The sequence below is a fragment of the Armigeres subalbatus genome, chromosome 2 (genome assembly GCF_024139115.2).
Source record: "Armigeres subalbatus isolate Guangzhou_Male chromosome 2, GZ_Asu_2, whole genome shotgun sequence".
NCBI lineage: Eukaryota > Metazoa > Arthropoda > Insecta > Diptera > Culicidae > Armigeres > Armigeres subalbatus.
In genome coordinates, this window is record NC_085140.1 from 366362907 (window position 1) to 366381300 (window position 18394).

The window sequence follows — 18394 nt, forward strand, 5'->3', positions numbered from 1 at the left end:
ACCACCCGATCACGCGCCTTTGCATATCGCCCATCACTATGAAAGCTGTTCCCAGCTCGTGTGTGTTGCCGCAGCTCTGGTAGATGGTATGATTACCTCTAAACGTTCGCACCATTGATCCCTTCCAACAAACCTCCTGCAGCGCTACGATGCCGAATCCACGGTCCTTGAGCACATCGGCGAGTATGCGTTTGCTCCCGATGAACTTAAGAGATTTGCAGTTCCTCGAACCAAGTTTCCAATCGCTAGTCCCTTTTCGTCGCAGTGGTCTTCACCGATGGTTCCGGTCCGTACTCTCTTGTTGATTGTTCGTTGCTTGTGTTTTTTAAAGGCTGGCTTGCAGGGCCTGACACCAAACCCCCTAAATTTCCGGAGGACCATTCCTCCTTATTTCCGGTGGACCATGGTGCACAGTTTCACTTAGAGTCCCTCGCTGGCACTCGGACGATGATCAGCCGCCCCTAACATGGAGAACAGACGCTGTTGTGAGCCGATCCTGACATGGAGAACAGACGCTCAATAAGATTTGCACCTCCGGAGAGGAGCAAACCCCCCCTTCCCTGTCAGCATACGACTATAGTTCCCACCGGGGTTAGTTACCCGATCTTCCCTAAGGTTGCTCGTATCCCGGCCAGCACCGCGGGGAGGTAGGGATAGGAGTTGCTGGGTAAGAGGCTAAGGACCGCGAGATGGGGTCTATTTTATTCCTTCAGGTACGCGAAGTACCAATGGTACGCTTTACCCAGCATTTGCCGTGCCGAGGGGTGATGGGGTGATCCAATCACCAAGAAAAAAAATGGGCTTTTATATATAAGCTATAGACAAACAAATCCCCAAAGTTTGGATCAAATCAAAGTTAATCGATTGCATGTGACTCGGACACTTGGTATGGAATGACCCATATCTATTTGGTGTTCGGTGATTCATGCGCATGTATTGTGCTTTGCTCCGGCCGAAACAAGCGCGATCTTAAATACTTTGCATTAGCCATCGATCAAGTGAGTGCAGTGCATGTTTTAGTTGACGCAAAGTAGTTGAGATATCGAATCAGGAAAATACGTTAGACACGCGTTGCTTTTCCGTTTTTGTATCATCATGAATATGGCGTCGTTCAAAAGAAATAATTAGTCGCTTACCATAACGATCTCCAATATATTTCCTTTCCAACTAACATACTATTCCTTTCCAGTGCGCTCATGGAGATGCAGAGGACAATGAGTGTCGAACTAATGTTCATCCCCTTATTATAATTGACTGTGAGGACGTGGCCGACATCGTTATGGATCTTGAATTGAAGAAACTCCGAAGCATGTACAGTGAGAATAGCTTTCTAGTCCCAAAAAAAACTATTCAATTGGTGAGCTGTGCATTATTTGTTGTTTCTCGACCAATCACGACTAGCAACTACGATGGGTACAGTCAATCAAGCTAAGCTGGATCGGCAAGAAAAAAAAATGGTAAATAAGTTTATTGTCTATTTGGCTAGAAAAAAAAGGTAAATAAGTTTAATGTTTATTGTCTATTTTGTGAACCCTCATGCATAAGTTCAAAGCGCCGTGTTATCGGAGAAGGTCCCTTTCGACAATTTTCTTTAGTGAAATTTGTGATATTTAGTACAGATGCATCGTGAAACTACAGTTTTAGAGTTTTGAAAGATATACACATATATTTTCTGAAGTTTTGTCTTTTATCCATCCTTTTCTGCCGTGCATTTATTTCCGTTTGACTTGAGTTTATGAATTTGTACATAAGAGTGAGAAAATGTAAATTGTCGTGTTTCGCTAAATTTAAATACACTGTGTGACAAAAGTGTAGAGTATGTAATCCAGAAAAATAGCTCTTCGTGTTTGTGTGTACGTACATGTATATGCGTGAGTATAGTTTTCGTGTTCAAACCGAAACGGTTGTGCTTGTGTGATAAAAAGTGCTTCATTGATTGATTACTCTTTGCGCGTCGTTTTCCATCAGTTGTTTGTTTCGTTCTTGTCTGTTAATCTACTTCTGTAGCAGAAATAGGATAGCCTTTAGCAATAATATAGAACTATCTGTGGCACCATTTTGAGAGTTTTGATATGTTACTTGTTTGCATTTACTCTGATTCATTTCTTTTTGCACTAAGCAGAAATGGCTGCTCGCTTGCTTTTACGTGCCGTTTCACTCTTTAGTCTGAACTTAGGCCTAAAAAGCAATTAGTTGTCTGTTATGCGAGTACCGCTGGCGTCAGTTTTAGGTCAGGATCGAGCAACGTTCTGGAAACGTTGATGGACTCATTGATCTTTTTAACTTGCTTTGCTTTCCAGAATGTTGCTCGAATTCGTTAAAGAGTTTATGTCAATATCCTACCGAGTGATTCTAACAAAGTTTGGATCTTCCTGTTAGATAATTCCTTTGTTACTCTGTCTTGGCTCAATTTTGATTTCATCGAATGGAAATATTTGTTATTCATAGTTCACTCAGTGTTTGATGCTTCACATTAGGCTCTATTTGTTCAAATTATCAGCGGATTGTTGTCTATCTTATGTTGGATTTTTCGTCTTTCGCTTAATTTAATTTCAGTCGAGATATTTCGTAACCGTTGCAATCAAGACTATAATGTGAAGATATGTGAACGATTTCATGTTTGATCTTGCTGCCATAGTGTGATATTCAACCATAACTTCTTCTGGATATCCTTTCGTTTCAGTTTGATTTAAAGATTCGCTTAATTATTAATCATCCTCTTCATATATATAATAGTATATACTAAACATACGATAAGTAAATGCCTCAGCCAGTATGATATCTTGTCGTTTAGTTGTTTAGGTCCTAAACTTACGTGGTAATTAATATTATTCTATGTTCATTTTGCTTTTAATTTATTTTGGTTTTATTTAATATAACGATATGTTTCTTTGCATAAGAACCGATTATATCAGTATAATATTTGTGACTCTTCACGCTTCCCATTTTGTCTCTTTTTGTTTAATAATTGAGGTTGAAAGATGCGTTCATTACTGTATAGACGTAGTTGTATTTTGAATCTATGGTAGTCGAGTTGTGTATAAAAGATTAGAAGAACTTTTTAGCCATACGAATGACTCCACCGGTCTGCGACTCTTGAAAAAAGATAGCATGTGGAAGTTTATTTGAAAAGTGAGTAACATTAATGAAATCTCATTCACAGTTGTATTGATTCTATGTGGTTTTCAGGATATAGAGTTGTCAATGACAATTCACTGAAGTTTTTTTTTTATTATTGACAACATGTAACAATATTGAATTCAAATGAACAACCTTCCACTTGAAATCGATGTACAAATATGTCAATATTTAAGGTGATGGATTTAAATAGAATAGTGCATACTCATCTCGTAGGCCTGTATATGAATATCCCACATCCACGGATTTAACAATCAAAGTTTTATTACAAGCCTTGCCATAAGCCAAATTTTGAATAATTTGGTTAGAGTCGATGTGCATTTCAATCAAAAAAAAAATTCTTTGGGCTGTAACGATTTACAAACGTAGATTTAAAAGTGGTTTTATTACAATTTTATAGTCGCACAATAAAAAAATTGCTTTGAAAATAGAGCTCAACGGACAAAACCACTATCTTTCTTTAAAGCGACGAACCGGCGGTATGATTCCTTGTCATCCTTATCCTTTCACAGATGAGCAAGTTTTTTTTCTATTTTGGTATCAATGAGGAAGCTTTTTGAAATAACAATTTTGCTTGGTGGTAACATCGTTAGTTAATTATCACTTAAACTTTGATTAATCAATTCATTCTTGGAGGGAGTGTTTCGCTGAATATTCATGCGCGATTTCCGTATTTTCTGTTCATTACAAAAAAAGACTCGCCAGGCTTCCGAAATCTTTTTGCTTTGCTAGTCACGACCTCTTAAGATTTAAATTTTAATGATCACTCTAAAGTAAACGTTTTATTTTTCAATTTTTTCCTCATTATTAGTATATTTGATCTCGGCAAGGACAATAAGGACATTGATTGATATGTATTAGTTCATTTTTTGATGTAATATTGTGTGCTACTTTGAATTTCCAGTTGTTTCACATTTTTCTCATACACATACTCTCTTATTTAACATTACCACAAGGTATGGAAACATTCCTGAAGTTCTAAACCTATTTCCGTAAATACATTTTCAATAGGCTAGGACTCGCCTTAGACTTCTCCGCACTTTTAGTTACCGTCTAAGGTAGAAGTTATTTATTTATTCACGATTCTATTTTTTTTTCAAGCATTTTGAAACTCAACAGTTTTACCAACATACAAGGTTCAACATAAACATGAGGTCGATAAATGCTTTGCTATGCAGTTAAAATTTGGGAAACACATTCTGTACAATGGTGTATATAAGTAAACGCTACTGTTTGTGGTATTTTGATTATGTTCTTGTGTGTATCTTTTTGTCGCTGATTTTGTCTGTTACTTAAGTGGATTCTCTGCTATCACGTTGTCAAACAATTCATTGCAATACTTTGCCGAGCGGTTTAGTGCTTGTTGTAGATGATTCGTTTCTCGCCTGCGGTGTGCTCGATCTCATGTTTGACCTGGAAGAGTGATATTTTTAGTAAGCAAGGTATTTTAACTCAAGTGAAATGGATTTTTCAATAAATTTTTTCTTCCAGTTTATTGGTCGTGCATTGTGTATTAGTATCGTAGATTCTTACAGCAATGAAACTGGTCATTCGATAGCCACAGTACAGGTTCATGGAATTTCGGGTATGAGATATCAAAAACAAAAATTGACGGATAACATTCACCCGATACTTCAATCTCTTCAGAAATACATGAGTAGCCGAGAAAAACACTTAACCCTCTTTTTACGTCACTTATTGGGGGGACGTAAATCGAATGTGACGTAAAAAGAATTTTTGCTAAAATTTCTAGTATTTCATTTAATTTATTGATCATTGGATACTTCTAAATACATTCTCTTGCGTCTTACATGAAGTATTGTAAGATCTCTTCAAATCCAGGCATATGAGATGTTATAAGATTCCCAAATTGTCCTGGAGATTGAATCAAATAGTTTATTGAATCAACCAAAATCTTCATGATGTCGCAAGCCGTGGTATTAACTCAAGTATGTCCTCCGAGGATTTGTCTTTCACATGTGTCTCAAAACAAAACAAATGAAGTGTTGTAAGATCTCCAAATTGTCCTGTAGTTTGAACCAAATGGTTTACCGAATCAACCAATGCTTCCATGGTGTCCCCAGCTTCGGTGTCAACCCAATTTTGTCCTCCGATTATTTGTCTTTCACTTGCGTCTTCAATTCGTGCATGTATGAAGTTGTAAGATCTCCAAATTGTTCTGGAGTTTGAATCAAATGTTCTTTTGAATGAACCAAGACTTCCATGATGTCCCCAGCCGTGGTATCATCAAAACCATGCCCTCCGAGTATTTGTCTTCCCCTTACGTATTAAATTCAAGTATATGAGATGATTTGAAATCTCCAAATAATCCTGGAGTTTGAATCAAATGGTCTACCGAATCAAACAAGGCTTTCGCGATGTCCCCAGCCGCGGTGTCAACCCAATTTTGTCTTCTGAGTATTAGTCTTTCACATGCGTCTCAAATACAGGTATATGAGATGTTGTAAGATCTCCAAATTGTCCTGAAGCCACAATAAAAAGCTGTTTAGAATGAGAGCTTACCCGCATAATAATTTACCGTTCTTCAATCAGTGAAAAACTGTTGGTAAAATTACTCTAAACAGGTGAGCTTGAGAGCTACATAAAAAGTTTATATTGCAAAGTTGATTGGAGAAAGCTGCGCTACAACTTTGTAGAACATTTTATATCAATATTCAGCAAAATAAAAAAAAATATTTTTATAAAATGGTCCAGCCTATTTTGCTCGATTGACCTCAGAGTTGCAAAAACGGCAGTTGGTATGCTACAGAACAATTTCACAGAACATTGTATGATGCTTAAATGAACTTTTATATAGGTTTCGGCTGATGCGATTCGATCAAAAAACTCAAAAAAACACAAATCAGCTACTTATAAATCAGCCGAAAATTATATAAAAGTTTATTTAATCATCATGCAATGTTCTGTGAAATTGTTCTGTAGCATACCAACTGCCGTTTTTGCAATTCTGAGGTCAATCGAGCAATCAGAACCAATTTCCAGATCGAATGAGTGACGGAGGTGTATTTTCCTATACATTTTGGCTGAAATCCCCATACAAACTTCAAATCAAATGCGCCAGCTTATGCAACAAGCGATTGAGCTGAAATTTTTAGAGATTGATTTTCTCACCCAAAGACACAATTCTGGGGGGTGCCCCGTGGAATTCGACAACATTTTTTCCTCCCCATAGTAATCTGGGCCAGTCTAGTGGGCACGTTGTATTCGCGGCATTTCTACAGTACTTGGCGAATGGCGAACACCTGGTCCATGGTGGAGCGTTCGCCCATAAAACCCGCCTGGTACTGCCCCACGAACTCCCTTTCAATTGGTGCTAGTCGACGGAATAAAATTTGGGAGAGTATCTTGTAGGCGGCGTTCAGCATGCTACAATCCAGCTTATCGCCTTTTTGTAGATGGGACACACAACACCTTCCATCCACTCCTGCGGCAAAACTTCCTCCTCCCAAATCTTGGTAATGACCCAGTGCAGCGCTGTAGCCAGTGCCTCACCACCGTGTTTAAACAGCTCTCCTGGTAGTTGGTCAACCCCAGTGGCTTTGTTGTTCTTCAACCGGCCAATCTCCTCCTGGATTTCCTGGAGATCCGGAGCCGGTAAAATTATGTCCTTCGCGCGTTCTCCCAGGTCCATCACCATACCGCCATCTTCGTCTGCCACATCGCCATTCAGGTGCTCTTCGTAGTGCTGCCGCCACCTTTGGGATAACCTCACGCTCGTTGGTAAGAAGGCTCCCGTTTATGTCTTTGCACATATCGGGCTGTGGCACGTGGCCCTTACGTGAACGGTTCAACTTTTCATAGAACTTTCGTGTGTTATTAGCGCGGTACAGTTGCTCCGTCTCTTCACGGTCTCGATCTTCCTGCTGGCGCTTTTTCCTCCGTAAAATCGAGTTTTGTCTGTTCCGCGCCTGTTTATATCGTGCCTCGTTCGCCCTCGTGCGGTGTTGCAGCAATCTCGCCCATGCTGCATTCTTCTCTTCTACTAACTGCTCAAATTCGCCGTCATACCAGTCGTTTCTCTGATCCGGGGCACCGTGCCAAGTGCAGCGGTTGCGGTGCTACCAATGGCGGATCGAATATCTCTCCAGCCATCTTCAAGAGACGCTGCGCCTAGCTGCTCTTTCGTTGGGAATGCCACTTCCAGCTGCTGCGCGTATTCTTGGGCTAGTCTACCGTCTTGTAGTCGCCCAATGTTAAGCCGCGGCGTTCGACTTCGACGCGTGTTGTACACCGTCGAGAACTTTGAGCGCAGGCATACTGCAACGAGGTAGTGGTCGGATACTATATTCGCACTGCGGTAAGTGCGGACGTTCGTGATGTAGGAGAAGAATTTACCGTCGATTAGAACGTGGTTGATTTGGTTTTCCGTTTCTTGGTTAGGTGATCTCCATGTGGCCTTGTGGATATTTTTGTGGGGAAAGAAGGTGCTTCGGACTACCATTCCGCGGGATGCTGCAAAGTTTATGCATCGTTGGCCGTTGTCATTCGATACGGTGTGCAGACTATATGGTCCGATGACCGGTCTATACATTTCCTCCCTTCCTACCTGTGCGTTCATGTCACCGATGACGATTTTGACGTCCCGCAGTGGGCATCCATCGTATGTCTGCTCCAGCTGTGCGTAGAACGCTTCTTTCTCGTCGTTGGATCTCCCTTCGTGTGGGCAGTGCACGTTGATGATGCTATAGTTGAAGAAACGGCCTTTAATCCTCAGCTTGCAGATCTTCAGATCTTTGCGTTCATTGGCTGCCACCCAATCACGCGTTGGCGCATCTTACCCAGCACTATGAAGCTGGTTCCTAGCTCGATGGTGGTGCCACAGCTTTGGTAGAAGGTAGCCGCCTTCTTTCCTGTCCAGCAAAACTGCAGAGCCACGACGTCGAAGTTGCGGGGATGTAATTCATCGTAGATCATCCTGTCGTAACCTGCGAAACCTAGCGACTTGCAGTTCCATGTTCCAAGCTTCCAATCGTGATCCTTTATTCGTCGCCTAGGTCTTTGCCGATTATATCGAGTCGCATTATCTCTTATTTGTTCGAAATTATTGGTTTTCCAGCCGGCTTATTGGGCCTGCGCAAATCTTCTGTCTCGTCGGAGGGCCGCCGTGTCAGGGCTGTTTAGCGTCCCACCTAACACCAGGACTTGGGCTTGTGCGCTTTGAGCGGCACACGGTTGCTTTGGTGGAGCCTACTTGCGGATACATGCAGCTTTTTAGAGGAATTTAAAAGGGCCCGTTGTCAAACCCCACCACATCCTAGGCAAGCCCCAGAACTCGCAGATGGCCTGGGGTAGGATAGTCAAGCCCTTGGACATAGTCCCTGCTGCCCGCTGTGAAAACACGTAACATTAGCTTAGGTTCCGCAACAGGAAAGGAAAATTTATTCTGTATAAAACTATGATTCTACCAGTGGCCCTTTACGAACATCAAGCGTGTACGTCAATAGAGATGGATCTTAAAGCTTCCGCGGTTTTCGAGCGAAAAGTGCTGCGTACAATACTTGAGGGGAAACTAGGCTTTGATGTGATGTGTGGCACAGACGCATGAATCGCGAGCTGTTGCAAGAGTACAAAGAAGAAAATATTGTGCATCGTGTATAATACGGCAGGGCCTCCGAGCCTATTGAAAGCCTCTTAATTTATTAAAATTAATTTTAGCCGCTAGAAATATTTAACAATTATGTACTTTTGCCGGACTTGTAACGCCCCTCAGATCACTCCGAACCGTTCGAAAATTGATGGTAAATTGACAAGGCATTCAGAAGTGGTTGAACTGAAAACTGTCTAATAATTTGTTACAACGCACCCAAAAAGCGTACTTAAATTTGTTTAGGATGTTGATTCTTTACACGTGGTATGAATCCTTTGTCAGACATTGACATTCGATGCCTTTCAACACAAATCATCAACTTTTTTGTACCATTCCACCATGATATTCCCATGATAGAAGATATTACTGTACACAAAAACCAATTAACGTTTAATTTCGCCCTGGGTGATTCCATCGTGCTCTGGGACTCGGTCTTACCTGATCGGCAGCAACAGTTCCAATGCACAGCAGAGGGTCCTTGAAGTAGGAGCAGACCTGTTCCAGACATGTGAAGCGAGGGAAAAGAAGCGAAAGAATAATGATAATCAAATTCAAGTATAACATTTGCCTAAACGATATTTCGCTGAGTATACAAACGATCCAATTTCGTTCGAATCGATTCCCACTCACCTTACGGGGCACTTGTCGATGTCTTCTCTGCACCTGGCAGCACAGTCCTCTGTTCATGGGGGAAGAAAGCGAAGGCAACATTGAATTTTATTACGTTTCTGTCAGAACAAATTTTATGCGTTGATTAGCTTATCACTAGCAATGAAAAAATACCAATCTTTATTGTGAAAACATATATTTGTGGGTGGATTTGGTATTTGACTTCGAGTGCGTACTTCATATAATATTATCTGGACCGTAGTTCAGAATGCACGGAGGTATATTTCTCGTCTACCATACGACTAATACTTCCATTAGTCGAATCAATGAGCGTTTCTCTCGGGACTGGATAAAAACTATGCCCAATTACAACTCACCGCGTGATATCACAGTCGCTCGATGTGATGCAATCCTCGGCGTACTGCTTGGCCAGCACGATCGGCGACCGGCAAACGCTGGCACCGCTCAGCGTCGAGATGTCGCAGACCAGTCCGGATTCGCAGTCGGAATCCCGCCGACAGATTTCGCCGTACTTGCGCCCCAGCACGAATACGCAGTGGCCGACGACTGAAATAGGCGAAACTTGATAGGTCAGAAGCAAACGGGAAACCCCAAAAGGAAAGAAAAAAATCGGGTGGTAGAAAAACTCGATTAGTGCAATCAATCGACTACGGGTTTGCTGCTGCGGCTGATACGGAAGATGCGGTGATTGTGTTTTTTTTTCTCTAAATGTGCTCTACGCCCACGGTGATGATGTATACCTTACTGTGTTCTAATATTTATTTTGTGATGGTAGGATTTAGTGCTTGAGTATTGTTTCGTGTATTGGGAACGAATGGATTCCGGATATACAGTCTGGTGTTTAGCTCTATTGATTTTAGCTAGCCACCTTGATTAGGTTTCGGAGTGTTTAGGGAAATACTAATTGTTTTTATTCGTTAAGTTATTTTCATTTTAGGTGAAAGTAATAAACAATGAAATCTATATTGAGTTATGTAATTTAACATAAAGCGTGTTCTTGAAAAAACTAATATTCAACACTTACTTATATAAGTCTTTTTTAATTTGTATGTCTTTATTATCATGATTTTTTTTAATAATTTATGAGTTAAGCACGTATACCTACATCTCGAACACGATGCCAAAAACAGCAGAGAGATGATTTTGGACTGTTTCGGTTATTGATTATCTCAAAAGTTATAGGGTGGGTGTACCAATTGTCGCCATGCATAAGAACAACTATTAAAAAAAAATAGTAAAAGGCATGTGGGTGGACTTTATATATCAAGCGAAAAGTTCAACTTCCTGCTCCTTAGAACAGCTGTGAAAACCACAATAAAATTTGTTATTATCCTCAAAATTATTAATCCATAATAGGAACGCATGCACCAGTTGTGGCACTATTCTTAATTTTGGTTCCTTATTTGGTAAATCCCATTGTTTTCTTATGGGATTGGCCAAATTGGGACCACTAGTGCGACAACTGGTGCAAAGGACGTCGAAAATTAAGCAAAATATTTTTTTACAATTATGCTTTGCTTGTTTTGGAGGAAATTAAAGGTGTTATCGTATCATATGAATATGCTTTATCGATATGAACTTCGTTTGCGGTGATTTGATTGGCCATTTGGCATATCAAGTATTAGTGCGACAACTGGTGCTATAGCCACAACTGGTACATCTAGCCTATTTGTTAAATGCACATTTGATGTTGAAAAATATAAAAATCTCATATTTCCCTGTACTTGTCGAGCTATATTTAAAAAAATATGTGAGCCTAGAATATTGAACTAATTAAAATATAGAAGAGAGTTATAAATTTACTTTTTATGGCAAACCAAAGGTTTAATTTTGTTCCACTGTGTTATCGTACCATACATACTTTTAATTATCGATATCATGTCATTCAATACAATACCTTTGAAAATAGTTCATGCATCATAATGAAGCAAGCGAATCACGTAATGCTGAGAATCAGCAGAAGCAAACAAGTGCACTTTCGTTGCACCTGTGATGAAGCAATATTCTGATCGTCCAAGTATTTCTGTACCACTAAATAAAAGTTACTACGGCAACTTCTATCAAATCAGTAGCTTCGCCTCCGCCTGTGTGGTTAGTCATGCTCAGTGTCTTCTTTTGGATCTTGGTACGCCAATTAGTTTGCTTCAGGTGCACTCGTGCATTCGTGGATGACCCTGAGTTGAATTCGAAATCATTCTCTGCACCGCTACCGTACCTACCTACGCCAAAATCAGAACGACACAAATTCGTTTTTATTTACTCTGTAACAACCAGATGAATCGGATTTCTTTTCCATCCTAGCGCCACCGACTGACAAATAATGCAGATATAAATTGTTGTCCAATTCGTGTTTCTGTCGAGCTTATGCATAATTCAGCAGTTCCACTAGAAGGCACTTTATGATTCTGAATTGACTCCGCTTCTGGTGGCTGAGTGGCACATCCCACGAGGGAGAAATTGTGTACTTGCTTGCCCGAATCACCCAGAAGCAGTAAATTGATTCCTATTTATCCTGAAAGCAGACTGCAGTTGCATAGCAATGACTCCACTCGACTGAAGGGATCAGGCCACGTTTTGTGCTCCACAATTTTCAGTTGCCGATGTCATTTCGCAGCCAAATGGGAAAAGCTCAGGTCCAACTTTTGTAAATCAGTTTTACCCAGATTGACTGCACTGGAGCCTGGTCAGCTATTTCCTTTCTATTTCAATTCAAAGGGGACATGTTTCAGTGAGTTACCTACTTTTTTTTTGTTGATTTTTGATTAAATGTAATTTCGTCCTCGAAGAACTTGCGAGAGGAATCTTCAAGGGGCCTGTCACAAATTACGTAACGCTGTAGGGGGGAGGAGGTCAGACCAAGCGTTACTATCCGTACAAAAAAATTAAACCCTTCATACAGAAAGTGTTGAAAGTGAAAGAGGGTGAGGGTAGGGGTCCAAAAACATCAAATTTGGCGTTACGTAATTCGTGCAAGAACCCCAAGGGGAGACTTGATCCCCTTTCCATATTTCCGATGTATCATAGCAAAAAATAAACACCTTACACGGTTTTCGCACAGACTCTCTAAGAGATGAATAATTTAACTTTACTGATGTGTGACAGTCCGTAAATGAATAAAATACAAAAATCCACTAGAAAATTAGAAATTTTTCATGAAGAATAAGGGAATTGCCAATAAAGAAATCAGGAAATCACAAGCAACAAATAAATATAAAATTTATTAAAATAATGCAAAATTTCCATGAACAATAAAGAATTTTACACGGAACGATTTTTTAGCACTTTTAAAGGCAAAAACTGCCACTTCATTAGAAGCGTTTAGCGTTCATGGGAAACTTAATCAATTTCATTGTTTTTTCTATTATTTTGAAGAAAATTTTTCATTGCATTTTTTTTGTGGAAATTTTAAAATTTTTCGTTGAAACACACATTATTTTGTGAGGAATTTTGTAATTGTTTATTGCTAATATTAATTTGTTTATGGATATTTAGATTTTTTTCAATGGAACATTTTTATTCCTGTATGAAAAATTCTTTTTTTTAATTTCAATTTTTATTTTTAAAAGAGATTACTTATACATTTTTGTGGAAAATTCTTTTTTGTTCATGGAAATTTTTCATTATTCATAAAAATTTTATATTGTTTTGTTGCTTGTAACCTTAATTTCTTTTTGAGCATTTCTCATTTTTTATGGAAAACATCTTATTGTTTATGGAAATTCTATTTTTCTGCTGTCTGTAAATTGTTGTTGTTATTAATATAGAGTGTTGTGAAAAATCCATTTTAAAAATATTCGGGGGAAATTGATCACTCTCCAAGAACTTACATTGATAAACGTAGAAAGGTGCTCTCTGATTTTTTAAATATTTTTCCTCCAAAATACGCAGATTTTTCTACTCACTGTGCCCTTTAAGGGATGAACTTCTTTTTGCGAAAAAATCACTCAAATAAAAATAAAAAAAAAAGACTTACTGTGCGTATTGATGAACGATTTTCGATATGTAATTCAACAGCGCATGCAATATTAGAAGTAGGGGAGACTTGATCCCTTTTCAATGATATCTACTTAATAAGTATTGTTTCGAGCCAACCCTTTATCAAATCAGTCAAATCTTCACAAGAATAGCCACTTGAGAACAAATTTATATTTTTCAATTTTTTTTTCCGATTTTGTGTATGGGTGACAAATGAGGGATCAAGTGTCCTCACATTGACGCAATAACTTGAATTCCAAATATCCTAAAATTGTTATGCAATGTTGACATCTTGACTAGTACAGATCATTTAGCATATTAATGGCTTTGTGCTGTGAAAAAATATAGTATTTGGTCATTGTTATGAAAAGTTGTTCAAATTTTGAGTGAAAACTAAAAAATCTTCAGAAGGGTCAAAACAAACAAAACGTCCTGCAGAATCAATACGGTTGTCAATTCAAAATATAGCTCACCATATAACAAACATTTGTCTAGAGGATCTATGCTAAAAAATACGCTAGAACAGCGGTTCTCAAGCTGGGGTACATGTACCTCTGGGGGTACATTCGCTGGCCCCAGGGGGTACCTCGGACAAAAATGTGTAATTGCGGAAGTATTGCAATTCCAGTCAAAACTTCTTGATAATCGTATTTTATTTATTTCAAAACTTCGTCTTGTAGTAAAATGTTGAATAATATGTTAAGAATATTCTTCTGGGTCAAAAGCTTGAATCTTATTCGAAAAGCTCGTTTGCTTCGTTGCAAAAGGATTAGAAGCATCCTTCTACGCTTATTGGAAGCTTTGACCAGCTTGAAGGCCTCCTTTCAAGGAGCTTGAAAAATAGCAAAGGATGTAGTGACCAATTTAGCCCTGCAAAGACATTGTCTAACGAGGTTTTTTGCTCTTTATCGGCTGGAAATCATCTCACCGTTAGTTTCAGTTGTAAAAAGGTCGACATTCAATAATTTATATTTAAGGAATTCATCCAAAATGAGATAAATTCTGCACAACTGATAGTAGATACTTGTCATATGAACATGGCCGAATGTCATATGAACCTGGTCGGTTTGCCCTGTGTAGCGTGTAGTACGATACGATCGATGTTAAACAAAAGCACACTCGACCACGCACTTAGGGGCCGTACACTTATTACGTAAGCATTTTTTTTTGGGTTTTTCGACCCCCCTCCCCCCATGTAAGATTTTTTCCATACAAAAGATTTTTTATTTATATGGCGCGTAAGATATTGACATACCCTCCTCCCCGCATAAGTGCTTACGTAATATGTGTACGGCCCCTTATAGACTCACCCAGACCTAAGCGATTTCATCGCCGCGACGGCGTCAACTAGTCGCCGCGGGTCTATCGTTGGGTCGCTGCAGGCAATGCTTGATTTACGCTTCCATTCCAACGGCGACAGAATCGCTGTCGCTAAGCAATAGAATCGCGTCGCGACTGTCGCATCGCGTGTGTTTGGGGGAATCTTATAACTTACCGAGCACACAAAGCAAAACAAAATATTTCGATGATCGCGCGATCGTTCTGCGTGCTAGAATAAACACGATCGGACGCGCACTCCGGCGGCGATTATAAACATCCACAAAAACTCGCGTGAGAACTCACTTTAAGCAACACCTCACCGCAAACTTGAGTCGGCGTCCCATTCACGGCGAACAGTTCAATCGTTGTTTGTGTCCCTTCACCTGAATTCAATTCTTTCGACATCTTCGACATTCTGCGGAATCCTACTTGTAAGAGATCTGGAAGTCTATTTTAAGACGCTCGGAAGTCTGCTTCCGAGGTCCGTAAGCATCCTTTTAAGCGGCCCGGAAGTCTCCTTCCAAGAGGCTTCGGAACATTTTTATGGCGTTATTCGGCAATATTAGAAACAAGACGAAAGTTCTTTACCAAGGCGCTTATAGAACCACTTGAGGATTGTAGAACAAATCCTGATTTGGTGGTGCATTTCATTTGAAATGCTGAGCCGTGTTGGAGAGAAGCTGTTAGTCAAGCAATGTTACTCACTTCAAATAGCGATACGCCATGATGTCATAGCTAGCAAAACGAGGAAATATATTAGGCCGTTACAAATATTTAATTGACTTTTTGTCCTACTGGTCTCCGAATAGTCAAGGGAGGGGAGGATAATAAAAAATAAATAATTAAATGAAAAAAATCAAAAAAAAAACTCGGATTTGTTAAAGAATGTTTTACAAATCCTCAAAATTATCCGAATTTTATTTTGTTGCCCCCTCAAAATATCATTTTCTGACAAAAAAATCCGAGGGGGGGGGAGACAAAATAGATTTCAAATATTTGTATCGGCCTTACAATAGATCAACAATTGGTCGCAGTAATAAAAACACCCGGAAGCCTTCTTTTTAGAGGCCCGGAAGCCTTTTTTTAAATGGCTAGAAAGCCGCCACGCTTCTGAAACCTCTTTTCAAGAGGCACGGAAGGCTCCTTTCAAGAAGCTCATAAGCCTCCTTTTAAGATCCTCAGAAGCCTCCTTTCAAGAAGCTCAGAAGACTCCTTTCAAGAAGCTCGGAACTCTTCTTTCAAGAGGCTCAGAAGCATCCTCTCGGCCCGAAAGCCGCAATTCGAGAGGCTCGGAAGCCTCTCTTCAAGAGACTTAAAAGCATATTATCAAGAGACGCAGAAGCCCTCTTTCAAGAGATTGGGAAGCCCATTTCTAGAGGTTCGGAAGCCCATTTCAAGAGGTCCAGAAACCCCCTTACTAGAGGTTCGAATGCCACTCTTCAAAGGGCTCAGAATTTTTCTTTCAAGAGGCTCAGAAGCATCCTTTCAAGGTGTTAAGAAGTATTCTTTTAATTGGCTTGAAACCCGCCATTTGAAAGGCTCGGAGGCCTCTCTTCAAGAGGCCCAGAGGCATCTTCTGCAGAGGCTCGGAAGCCCTCTTACAAGAGACTCGGAAGGCCCCTAACTAGAGGCTCGGATGCCCCGTTTTAAAGGGCTCGGCATTATTATTTCAAAACGCTTGAAAGCCAACTTTCTAGAGGCTCAGAGGCGTCTTTTCAAGATTCCTAGAAGCCTTCTTTTAAGTGGCTTTCGAGAGACTCGGAAACCTTGAGCGAGTGGGTATTTTCTTGGAGAATTCTTGCTTTTGTCTGGAATTTCCTCACGGTGCTCCTTCCAATCGGGAATCAGGGTTCGAGGACTTTCCCGGGGGAGATCGGGGTACCCCAGGGTTCCATTCTACTGGTGACACTGTTCCTTGTTGCCGTGAACGGTGTGTTTCCTTCATAATCCTGCTGGTGATTGTTGACAACACTCTAGCCCGCGGATAAAAACGCAATCCGCCGTCAGGGCCGTTCGTTGAGTGAGCTCAGTGTGTTTTACTTTGGCTACCGGCAAATGTGACAGAGTACGTGTATGCAGATGGAAGCACCGGTTGTCCGGGCCTAGTATTAAGTCATCTTATTCCCAACAAAAGAATCATTAAGGTGCTTGGAGTGTTCATCGACCGGAGCCTCTTCTTCCTACCGCAATTTCGCAGAGTCAAAGTCAGTTGTAGGACCAGAGTCAATATTGTTCAGAAGATGCCCAAACCGCACTGAACCAATAATAGGATGTTGCGGTTAAGGATTGTGCATACTATCTTTGATAGTCACTGACCTTGGGATTCGTGGCCTTGCGGTTGGCAAAGAAAAATTATCATCTGGTCCATTGGGTGTTATGTGTTCTGTCCGTTGTCTCATGCTAGGTGTTAAATGTTCAGTCTGTACGACCTTTGGTCGAATACGGTTTTCCTATCTTTTATCAAAACTCTCCAGTCGAGTTTAATAGTGCCGAGATAGGCATCGTATGCGGTCGGCCATCTGCCACAAAGCCGTTTTTTCGTCACTGTATCTTACACTGAACACACCGGTTTCTGCATACGATGGCCGGCGTCGGTCTCCTCTAATTGGTGTGAGTCTACTGGTATGGAGCCAGGTGGTGGTGGTACTCCTTCAAAGCCAATAACAATAGCTCCACATCGCGCAATTTTTGCAGGGATGACAATTCCGTGGCTCTCAGATGGTCTGTAGCCGGGCTACAGACAGAGAATTCAACAATTACGAATATGGGTTGGTTTCAGGTCCTGGAGTAGACATCGGTACCAAGATGACCGTCTTGGATAGTTTTCCGGACATCTGTACCATATTCTTGCCCGAGCCACCGCCATGTCGTCCAGGACACCCGGCTTCGGAAACCCAAACATGCACCTGAATACGACCTTTGCCTGGTTCCAGGTACACTGCGGAGTACCTTGCAACCCCCCGGCCGACCTTTTGTCGTAGACGGATAACAGGACTGGAGATTTTCGTCATCCGTTCTCTTTGGGGGCATAAACACCGTGATTAAACTCACACTTCTTTTGGTGATAATTATACTACTCAAAACGAAAGGGAGTAGATCAGCGGTTCTCAACCTGGGGTACATGTACCCTTGGGGTACCTTCGCTGGCCCCAGGGGGTACTTCGGACAACAATATGTAATGGCGGATGAATTACAAATTCAGTCAAAACCTATCAATAAAACTTAAATTGACAATTGTGTAGTTTTTTTTAATTCCAAACTTTGTCTTGTGGTACAAGACTTGCTCATAATATGCATAGCGATCAGCAAATCAAAGCCTATTTAATCCTACCCTCCGCAACAGGCAGAGTGTATAAAGAGCTGTGCAACAAAAAACAAAGAGACAAAACGTCTAATGAACAAATTTCAAAAATCTTCAATGCAATCTACCTATTCGATACAAAGTTTTAAATAATATGTTAAGAATATGCTTCTGAACTAAAATCTAGAGTCTGAAGGTATGGAAGCCTCCATTTGAGAGCCACGAAGCCTTTTTCCCGGAAAGTTCAGTTGCTTCATTGCAAAATAGGAAGCACTTCTATGCTTGTCGAAAGCCTTCTTTCAAGAGGCTCGGAAGCCTCCTTTTAAAATATTCGGAAGGCTGTTTTAAGATGCTCGGATGCCTCTTTTTAAGAGGCTCCTAATTCTTCTTTCAAGAGGCGGGGAAGACTACATTCAAGAGGC

The 18394-nt window shown here is 40.5% G+C and overlaps 1 protein-coding gene across 4 annotated transcripts in view; it reads right to left on the reverse strand.

Annotated features, from left to right (window-relative positions):
• Positions 1–1638: 1638 nt before the first annotated feature.
• The window catches only part of LOC134213030 (prohormone-3), a 138790-nt gene continuing 122034 nt past the window's right edge, over positions 1639–18394 (reverse strand). For 3 of the 4 annotated variants that reach the window (XM_062691499.1, XM_062691502.1, XM_062691500.1), the window contains exons 4-7: positions 9733–9922; positions 9377–9425; positions 9185–9241; positions 1639–4551 (exon numbers count right to left, since the gene is read on the reverse strand). In XM_062691499.1, coding sequence (XP_062547483.1) covers positions 4492–4551; positions 9185–9241; positions 9377–9425; positions 9733–9922 — 356 coding nt within the window. In that variant the 3' untranslated portion in view covers positions 1639–4491. Of the gene's footprint in view, positions 4552–9184; positions 9242–9376; positions 9426–9732; positions 9938–18394 lie in introns of all 4 variants that reach the window. The other variant, XM_062691501.1, reaches the window with a different exon arrangement.